General features: G+C 34.7%; 1 protein-coding gene across 10 annotated transcripts; it reads left to right on the top strand.

The window, feature by feature from the left end:
- The first annotated feature begins 1,007 nt into the window (after window positions 1-1,007).
- LOC104906438 (E3 ubiquitin ligase BIG BROTHER-related) lies at window positions 1,008-10,097 on the top strand. 10 transcript variants are annotated; one of them, XR_007272445.2, is made up of 10 exons: window positions 1,008-1,295; window positions 2,647-2,810; window positions 2,895-2,971; window positions 3,102-3,221; window positions 3,334-3,559; window positions 6,714-6,751; window positions 6,840-6,884; window positions 7,172-7,296; window positions 8,302-8,390; window positions 9,825-9,877. XR_007272445.2 is itself a non-coding variant. In XM_019252383.3 (10 exons), exons 4-10 carry the CDS (start codon window positions 3,108-3,110, stop codon window positions 9,867-9,869), a joined length of 702 nt encoding a protein of 233 aa, XP_019107928.1. In that variant the 5' UTR covers window positions 1,012-1,295; window positions 2,704-2,810; window positions 2,895-2,971; window positions 3,102-3,107; the 3' UTR covers window positions 9,870-10,097. The 10 variants fall into 10 exon arrangements, 9 of the variants coding, with proteins under 9 accessions (XP_048496978.1, XP_010693486.1, XP_048496979.1 ...); XM_019252383.3 differs by having other exon boundaries at window positions 1,012-1,295; window positions 2,704-2,810; window positions 8,282-8,390; window positions 9,825-10,097; XM_010695183.4 differs by having other exon boundaries at window positions 1,012-1,295; window positions 8,282-8,390; window positions 9,825-10,097.
- The last annotated feature ends 803 nt before the right edge of the window (window positions 10,098-10,900 follow it).

Here is a 10,900-nt window from a genome sequence, read left to right as displayed (position 1 = left end):
ATGTAGAAGAGGTGGCTATACACAAACAAGTTTTTTTACGAGTGAAAGTGGTAGATTGACGCTAGTTTGTTAAGAGTAAATGCATAAATGTTTGCACCATGTTAGAAAAATAGTGGGTTTCACAAAAAAATAGAAAAGAAGGAATATGCTATGTGTAGGCGATTTGTCAATATTTATTATATTGGTTTTACACACATATATTGAACCTAAAGAGAACAACATGGAACACCTATAACAAATTATAATAAGCTATTGTTAGTTTAGTTTGATTCCAATTAATTTAGTAAAACTAAATTAAGTTAAGGTCATGACTAATAAGTTAAGACAACTTCAATGTACAGATAAATAAGTAAAAGTTTAAATAGTTAGCGTGCTTATAGTAAAAAAAAAAATCTTCATTTAACGAAATTTTAGTTACTAAATACTCCCTTCATTTTATATAAATCAATACAATTACTGGATATGAGTCAAAATATTTAGATTCCGCGAAGGAAGGAGTATAATATTAAATGGAGTTGGGATCTTCTTTCATACTAGTATGAATGGTCCATTTTCTAAATTAATGGTCCAGATCTAATGATTGAGAACGATAAGTTGATAATGGGAGTTTTGAAATTTTATTTTTGATACTAGATTAGGTGTCATCATCTTAACATAATAGAGAGAAAGAAATGGAGAAGATCTCGATCCTAATATCTTTAAATGCCTTATCACACTCATGAGTCATGACACAAAAAACTTTTAAAACAAAGTACCATACTCTTACTCTTATCATTCTTCCTTCTATCTTTTTTTTTTCAAATCCCATAAGTGACAAATGAACCTTACTGATATAAGACTATCTGGCTAAGGATCTTTTTAGCCTGAAGGTGCAATAATAAAGAAATCGCATTTTCGCGATCTCGAATGCGATATCCGTTAGCTCAGTAAGACAAGACGGCATTGGTGATCCATATGAACCACGAATAGACGGTACTCAATTTTTCCTTCATCTGATGACTGATTGCTAGTTGCTACACAATTTCTACCAAAAAGCTTCACTTTTGTTAATCAAATATTATTACTGTCCATTTTCCTCTTTTTTACACTAAAATTTTCCAAAATCTTGACTTCCAGTTAATCTTAATATCTTCTGACTCTGAGAGAGAAACTGTTAAAAAAGACTGAGGAACCCCAAATCACCAGAAACACAAATTATTGAAACATCCCAATTATTTCTTGTAATCTCGTGATTTTGTGGTCAATATTTCCAGAACCCATCACTCCATTGTTGTCCATCTCACTAAATTCACTAGGTATTACTCCATCTCTCTCCTTTATCCCTCTTAGTTTTTGTTTTCATAATTTAATTAAGCTAAGGATCTGTAAAGTTACCATTTTTATTCTGTTGATTACTTCACATTGTTTGTATGAAAACAGGAAATTTAGTGTCTTTTTTCAACTTATTCTTTTATTCATGTATAGAGTAATGATTTTGAGTTATTTTTTATGTTGCAATTTTTTTTCCCATCTGAATTGTGTGTAGCGTGCAATATTGAATTATGTGGGTAATGGTCATTTTCAGTTAATATAATTTTTATCAAATTTTGACAAAGTCAGAAGTACACATGTCTAATTTAGTTTTATGGAAGACCAGCTTCTTAGAAGAGACTATACTTGTGGGAGGAAATTTCATTAATGGGTTGACCTAATATAAAAACAGTATTTTTGTTGTAGTAAATTAGCTGATTGTGTTCTTGGTTGACTGACTTTCAGATTCTAGTAGAATTCGCAAAGATATTTCCATGGAATATTCGGTTATTTGATGTTTTTTTTTTTTTTTTGTAATTTAGTCCATTTTGAAGAGAATTGTTATTGAATTTGGAAATGTTGAATGATCAGGGTTTATAATCTAGGTTGTTTTGAGAATAATAAAGAAAATATTGCATTTTACGTCCGCGTTTCCGCGTTCGTGGCTATGGCAATATGTATAATGTAAAATTCTATATGCTTTTCTGTCTTTGTCAATATGAGGTGAGGTATGTAGTAATTTGGACAATTGGTCAGAATTCGTGTTGGAAGTGGCTTGGTTAGAGAACAAGTTTAAACTAATAAAGACTAATCTATCTATAAATACACTAAACTTTTAACTATATTCTTTCCCCCTTCTTTTCATTTGCTCATTAATCTTCTCAATTCATGTGTTTTAAATGAGATTCTGGTTAGTAATGAGGAAGGGATTAGATGGGTTTATGCGTATCATTCATTAAGGTCATTATATATCCTCCATATCTGTTATATCTCTGAAAGATTTATTTGATATTTCCTTTTCAATTACTGTAATGATGCAAAACGAGATGCCCTTTTCATATATGATTGAGCTTAGAACAGTTTTGATGATATCTGAAGTTTAATTTATGGTTTTTCCACATTTTTACTGTTTATGTTGGTGCATATCTTGTAAGAAATCATCCTTCCTTTGCTGTGAACAACTTAGTATTGCTATGGTATTCTCAGTCGTAATTAGTAAGCTATTAAAAATTATTATGACTACAGTAATTGATACTTGTAGCTATATTTGCCTCTGTCAATGGCTTTTGTTCTGGTTCAGTTTAGAAACTCGGCGTGCTTAGGTATCTAATCAAAAGGAATTTGTCTGGAATTCAGATATAATGGCACCATTTGGGTTGAGGTTCTGATTCTACGCTTCTCCTCTGTTGGTAGTTGTCTACCTTATACACTTTAAAGAACCGCGGTTGTTGGAACTTGAAAGTAGCTGATTGATAGGAATCTGTCTTCGACTTCAGACAGAAAGGAACCTTTAGTTTGAGGTGCTGTACTACTCTTTTCTCATCTTTGTTCTTGTTTTCTTGGTATATCCGAGTTCTAAGTCCCATCACGATATCGATGAGCAGGAAGAATTCTTCAAAAATCGACGTTTGTAGTTACCACTTCGAATAGGAGCTTTTCAATAGCACTATTCTTCGAACTGGTATCAGTTTTCCTGATTTCTTTTGTTTTCAAGCTGCTCATGCCTTTTGTTTTAGTATCATTTTTGTAGATACAGTGAGTGAGAAAATCAAATAGTTAGGATCTGATCTATTCTTAACTTATCAATCTAGGACTAAATGTACGAGATGGGTAGCCAGTCATGGGAGGACGGTCATGTTCCACCCGAGGTTAAACAAAATTTGGAAGAGTTGTTCCCTGGCCTTACTATTGAGGAGGCTCTTCAGCATCAGGTATCTTTCCAGAATTCAAGGAGATTTCTTTCCGGAAGTTTGATGTGCTATATTGGGTATTAGCTCTTAGAGGCTCCCTATTAATCTACTTCCATCTTGTTTCTTATTTCAGGAAAGTCTTTACCAGTCACTGAAGATAAGCTGTGTCGATCAAACAACAAGATCTTCTGACAATGAACCAAGCAGTAGCCATGGTCACTCATGGGGAGAATCATCATCAGGAAGTGGTGAATATGATTTGGCTCTAGATGAAGCTGTGGCTAGATCTTTGCAAGAGTTGGACTTGGAAGACGAAGTTGATCATGTTGCTATTTCAGAATCACTCCCTACTCCTTCCAGTAAGTAGCACTACTTTCTGCGTATCATTTTCTTTCTGAACTTTGTGTAAATCTTGACATTGCTGAATCATACGTTTTATTCAATGTCAATTAAGATTGATTTGTAGATTTCTGTGGTTTTCTCTTCTGGTATGTTGTGTGATATATATAAGGCTGGTTCTTTTAAGAGTGGAAAATGAAATGCATTTTTCTTTATGTGAACGCTCATTCTCTGTTCATGGGCTGCTGCGGGTTGGCACTAAAATTCCTGAAATAGAAGATTTTGATACTTTTGATTTAACTTGATTACTCTTCTTCTGTGGTCATTGCTGCTGAGGTGTTGTACTATTAATATAACACAAATATTTTTTGGGACTGGACAACACAATGCGTTTTTGCAGGTTGGCACTTACATTCCTGATATGGGAAGTTTGTACTCTGTGTGGCTATAACCTTTTAGATTTTTGGCTTGTATAAAAGGTTAATATGCTTGTCTTGGGTAATTTGTGGTTCTTATCTTCTCCCTACAACTTGGGCTACTTGAAACAGAATCTTGCTTCTTTGAATTTGGGATGACTTAAATCTCCATTTTCTTTTGTGTATTACTGAGCATATTTGTAAATTTTATCTTCTGCACCGATTCTTTGACTTTGTAACTTCAGCTGCAACCTTTGATGCTCATTCCTGAACTTTATGATGATATATTTTTGGGAAATTCCCACTGGTAACCCTGTACTATGGAACAATTGCAATGGTAAACCGTTTTTCTTTTGAGTTTCAAAAATAACCCTATACTTAGTAATATTATACAACTGTGACATTAATGATGGTTTAATCGTTACTTCAACCATTAGTATCATTAGATTTTTCTTCACTATGATGAAGTATTGAAGAACATTTTATTTGTATTAGTTAATGTTGGTTAATCTGGGTTAGGTAAACCAATAATACTAATGGTTGAAGTAACGATTAAACCATCATTAATGTCACAGTTGTATAATATTACTAAGTATAGGGTTATTTTTGAAATTCAAAAGAAAAACGGTTTACCATTGCAATTGTTCCATAGTACAGGGTTACCAGTGGGAATTTCCCTATATTTTTTTTTCAAAACTTGCCAGAAGTCTTGTGTGGGGTTAAATACCGGATACATTAGGCTAAAAGTTTTTTGTTAACACTTAAAATCATCTCATCTGGAAAAAACAGTAAACTTCTCCTTCAGTTTTGTGGCTTCCATACTGCAACCTAATATATGAACAAATTCTGACATACCAGACCACCTATGTGCTCTGACTCCGCTGCTAGTGGCTCGTAGCAACTCTAGAATAGCATGCTTTTTATTATGTCATGAGCTGAAGGATGTTCAAGAAAGCTGGCAGCTTGCTAAATCATTAAACCCTTACCTTTGGTCATTTCTGTTAAAGGGATACTGGGGGAAGTTTGTCAGTTCCCTAAGTAGATCAGATTACAAGACTTGTAAACGATATGTTTTACTTTAATCGGCTTTTACAATATCTGAACTTCAGATGGATCCATGATTCTTTGCTAGAGTCCTTTACCATTTTATTCCTGAATCTTTTCCATATCGCTCGATGGTTGGAGCTAAAGGGGGTCATTTGCTTAACATTTGTTTGGAGTTTTGAGCTTTTGGTCTCTTTGGCTGCTTTTGTATCTTTACTCTTTTTTCTATAGGAGGAAAAGGTCCATCATAAGGGTTAGGGCTTGTATTGTTACTCATTAGTTTCTTTGTGCTGATTTCTTAGTGGCACTGAAGCTCAATCTGGTGCTTACTGCTTAGCATTAGAAAGCAAGTGAGCTTTAGAAAAAACTGGACATGATTGTGAAAATGCTCATTTAGATACTCCGGAAATGCTCATTTAGATACTCCAGATCTTCTTGTTCTTCTTCTCCATAAGTTACTTTCCTTTCTTCTCAATAACTTACTTTGAATTTTTATTTATTTTCCACATTTCCCTGGAAGTTTACTCTGTTCCTATCGGTCAGCATAGCTTCTCTATGGCCCACTGCTCTACAGCTGTCTCCTACTCTTAAATCTAATCAGAAAGAAAAGAAATTTCTGCATACTGGAAAAATCTGATGTCATATATTAAGCATCAGAAATTATTTGTATCCTTCATGTGAAATCAGTGGCGGAGCCAGGATTCTCAAAGTGGGGGGACAAAATTCGACCGTCAAACATTCGGAAAAAAATATGTAAAAACAAACAATACACCACAAATTGTTTAATACTTAATGTTTTACATTCATTCTTTTAAAGAGAAATTGTCGAAGATCGGGTTGTTTTCCCTTAACTTTGGACTTGTTAGAATTAGGTGAATGTGAATCACTTGGCATTTCCTATTAAATTGATAAACATTAATCAATTACATATCAAAGTATTCCTCTTCAAACCAAACTATTCAATATTTCAATTATAAACAACTCATATTTATAATTTCCTAATTAGAAATTTCAAATTACAAACTAACAATTTCCTAAATCATGAGTTCATGACCAATTCCAATTTCCAATTTCCAATTTTCCAAACCAACAACAATTAAACAAATCAATCAACAACCATAAATCCACATTCCACAATCACAAATTAACATTTCACAAATATCATAATTCACACAACCAAATAATGTAAATTGTAAATATAAAATATTACCTTTAAAAAAAACTTAAACTAAAACTTAGGGTTAGTTAAGAAAACTTACAAACTGACTGAAAAATGTAATGGGCGTCTCGGGAGTCGCGGGAGGCCGGCGAGTCGGCGAGTCGGCGGTGGGGTCGACGATTCAGCTTCGCTTCGAGTTCCCTTCGCTTCGAGTTCGCTTCCTGCTGTTCGAGACTTCAGAGTTTTAGGTCGTTGTCGGCGTGAATCTCCGGTCGACCGTCCGCCGTCGGTCCGTCGAGTCGTCGACGTCGCTTCAGACTTAGGGTTTCTACTTCTCTCTTCCTCACACTCTCTTTTCTCTTAAGCGTCTCTTTTTTTTTTTCAGAAGTTTCACGCGTCCCTGACTCTGAGCGTTTTCTTTTTCAATTTTTTTTTTTTTTAGAAACTATTTTTTAAAAGTGGGGGGACATCTGTCCCCATGTCCCCCCAGCTGGCTCCGCCACTGTGTGAAATAATGGATTGTAATAACCTTGATCTATTTCTCGTATTATACAGGGAACACTGAACATGCTCCTGTTGGCGCAACCGTCTCGGTAATTCTAATCAGAAGTTGTGCACATAAATACTTAAATCTGAGTGTATTTGTCTGAAAAGACGAGCCTGTTGCTTCCATTCTTGCAGGAAGCATATCAGGATGAAGTTGATCCAGATCGGATGACTTATGAGGTATGTCAGATATATGTTTTCTAGTTTCTCATGAGAAATAAATGAGTCAAAATCTACCATTCTGGTTGCAAATGATTACACACGGCCTCTTGTTGCCAAAAATGAGGTGGCCTTAGCCCTTAGGTTTGATGCCCATGGTAAAGGGCTTGTTAGGCGTGGCTGTGGCAGTTACTTATTGGTTTAGTATAGGGACTTGCAGCCGATTATAAAGAGTTCAGATGCTCAAACTTAAATCTTGAACTTTTTTTGTTAAAAATATATTTCTTAGAATTGTGTGTTTATTTCAGGAACTGCAGTCCTTAGGGGATGTAATTGGCAGTGAGAACCGAGGATTATCTAAGAGGGAGATATCTAGTTTGCCACGTTACACGTACAGATCTGGTTTTTTCTCAAAGAAAATCGATATTGGAGAGTACGATCTCTTCCTTCTCTTCTCTTTTCCACGTCCTCCCCCACCCCCATAAAAAGGAAATATGTTTTCTTGTGGGCATATGTATTCGTCCGGAGTAGGATCATCCATTTGTGGCTTATTTCCTCTTAGTTGATAAATTCTTGAGTGAAGCTGCAATCTTTTAACAATGGATCAACTTGAAGCATCATAACTATAATGATCCTTAAATTATGAGCATCTGTTGGTGATCTCCAAAAATTCTTACAGGAAAAGTGTGCACCTGAATCTGGCTTTTGTTAATCAACAATTCATATTAATGAATTTTGACACTTTCTTTTCTAGCAAAGTAAGTTAGTTGTAAACTGCATATTGGTGGGACTCGTTTCACAAGAACATCATTTATTCATGGTTATGATTTATAAAATTACCTAATTAACTTTGGAATGTTGGAGTGAATTCTTTATTCTTTTATTGTGATATATCCAATTCTATATATCTACATGACAAGTAACCTAAATTTTCATGCACGTGAATTTGGAGCTGCATTGAGTAGGTTCTGTGTACAATGATGCTCCCTTTTAATTAGTTGTCTTATTATCCCAACCCTTTATAATACTTAACTTAACAATCTTCATTCTCTCTGCACCACTTAATATATGTAGTGGCATATCAGGAAATCTAATGATAAACCATTTGCTACATAAAATAAGGTTACAACTTTTTTCCGGACATCCTAAAATGGTACATCTCATCATTAATTCAGACAGATGGATAGTAATTCTTCCTTGTGCAATATTGCAAGTTCTCTAAAACACTGTGACTTCCCTAACTTATACATGCAATATCTTGTGTGCACTTATGAGTGAAGGATATGTTTAGATTTTCTATATCAATGCTCCATGCAAAACCTAAATTGATTACATTTCTGATTTATTTTAGATCTTTCTTTACATCGCATGATTTGTTGCACTGATCAATTTTACTGATGGTGTAATGCTTTACTCAGCTGCGTGATATGTTGTACAGCATATAAAAATAGGGATTCTCTAATCACTCTGCCCTGTGTGCATCGGTATCATAAAGATTGTATAGAGCCTTGGCTGGTGAGAAATAAGGTAAACTGCCTTTTTTATTTTTTAAGAAGTCCAGGCTGATTATTTCTTAGTTGTTTTTCATATTATGGTCTTGGTGACCTTTGCTGTGAAACTTTGTGCAAACACTTTACCTTCAATAACAAGTAAAAATCAGCCGTAATTTTGATCACTTTTTTTTCCTTGTACTATATAAAATTGCTGGATAAGGGAAGTCTATCGAACGTATAATGTTGCTAATATCTTAGCATTTTGGCTTTTTGCTCTTTCTGCATCGTATCTTCGTATTCTACTTGGACTTTGGTACTCATGTTGGACGTTGGTTTATGTCTAAGTGTCTGAGTATGCTATATTATGAGAAGTTTTTAAATTTTAGCCAAATTATGGAGATCAAACACGTGATCTTGAGGTAAAATGAGTAGTCCGAAACATAGAATATTCCTTCCACTACTTACTAAAACGGAAATGTTTTTTGAAATAAGAATTTACAGAACTTTAACTTTTGGGAACCCCCAGAGACTTAGAATAATCAAGTACATATGAAGAGACCTCTTCGTCTACTGCCCTTCCACATATTTAGTGAGTTATAGAATGAATAGTGCAGTAGCAATAAACGCGGGAATATTTACTTCCATAATCTCTTTTTTTTTTTCAACTTCGCATCAACTTGGGATTTAATCCCATGGAGATGATAAAAATTTTAGCTGCAAATTTTGATTCAATGGGATGAATTACATTTTGATGATTATTTGCCGTCAACATCGAGAGGACCTTTGCCTTGCATGTGCATTTGTTTCCACTTATTTCAGACTCCCTTGTTACTTTTGGAAGCTTAGCTTGACTTCTGTTGAGATATCTTGGCAAAGGACTAATGACCTCAATTTGAGGGTAGTTCAACTGATGCTTTCTGACAATGTTTTTGCGAAAAGGTGGACCTTAGATTGCCTGGCTGTTAGCATTACACAGCTTACTGCCAAAGCAAAGAAAAAGTTTGTGAAGTATGAATGTTTAAGTTTCTTTCTTGAAAAGTTTGTGAAGTATGAATGTTTAAGTTTCTTTCTTGATTAGAACTGTAGCCAATATGCCGGGACATTCTAGCTTGACCCCACCTGGTAACACGCCAAGCCAGTTCCAGCCCAGTGAGCCTAACTCGTTTTTAGCTAGTTTCTAGATCAAAAAGACAAAAACTGTCCTCCAGGACCAGACAGCCTAACAGTCTGGTTGCTTCTTCTGCCAGCCTGGCCCGTACGAGCCTGCTATTCATGGCCTACGGGCCACTTCAACTTGGTAATAACATAGGTTTTTAACTTTACAACATTTCTTGAAAGTACATAGTTGATCCTATTTAACTCAGTAGGATGTTTGCTTGCAAAATTGGAATGCAACTATTTTTATTTACTTCTGTCAATTGTGAAGAGCTTAGATAAGTTGACTTGAGCCTTTTTATCTGTCAACCAGAGTTGCCCTATATGCAAAAAGGAGGTGAAGTTTTCTGTTGATTGACATAACCATGAATCGCGCACGTTACAACCACCATTTTGTTGCAAGTTCTATCAAAAGCACCTAGTCTTGTAAAATCGGGTTGTTTTCTTTTTGATTGTTTGTATAATTAAGGTAGAAATTTCTTTTTGTTTTTCATTTTTGGCAATTGGAGATTGTTGTGGTTGTATTTATATATGTGTATGAAAATTTGAGTAATATAGTAAGTATATTGAAGGGTGTAAAGTCCAATGGCTGCGTGAACAATTTATGTGGTTCTGTTTTCGCCTCCGCCATCACTATCTCCCCTAGTCCCTGGTGTTATGTGGGGAACACGAAGTTGAAAATACAAGGAAGATGAGAAAAGAGATGATATATATATTTGTCTATCACTTGCTAGATACTTCATCTAATAAGATAGGGATATATTTGTGATTTAAGTTGTTTGTTAAAACAAAAGGTAGTATCTAACTAGTTGGAATTTTTTCTCTACGTAATGTCAAAAGGAGTTTTAATTCTCTCTATGCGTCAAGGTTAGAATTAATGTCCTCCTTTGACATTTATTTAGAGAAAATTCTAACTAGTTGCCCGCGTAACCTTTTTTCAGGCAAAAATTGTTTGTCCTTTGCCTAGACTATAAACTTGAGTACAAAATTCCAAAAGAATTTTTTCCTTGGATAATGCAAAAGTGGGTTTTAATTCCCAAAATATGTCCAAAAAAATTAAAATTCTCTGCGTACCGTCCACGTAGGACGGCACGCGAGATTTTTTTTTTTTTTTAGTAAAACCGCTACTTGCAGTAGCGGTTTACAAGTGTCGAGAATTTTTTTTTTTCAACTTAGGTAAAACCGCTACTCGGAGTAGCGGTTTATAAAAATAAAAAATAATTTTTTTTTTTTTTTTTTTTTTTTGTAAACCGCTACTCCGAGTAGCGGTTTACTATGCAAACTGATATTTGCTTACCATATTTTGCGTAGGTAAACGTTACTCAGAGTAGCGGTTTATATTTATACACCGCTACTCAGAGTAGCGGTTCATTTTAAAATTAAACCACT

The sequence above is a fragment of the Beta vulgaris genome, chromosome 3, assembly GCF_026745355.1.
Source record: "Beta vulgaris subsp. vulgaris cultivar EL10 chromosome 3, EL10.2, whole genome shotgun sequence".
Taxonomy (NCBI): domain Eukaryota; kingdom Viridiplantae; phylum Streptophyta; class Magnoliopsida; order Caryophyllales; family Amaranthaceae; genus Beta; species Beta vulgaris.
This window is presented reverse-complemented; position numbering and strand designations above follow the sequence as displayed.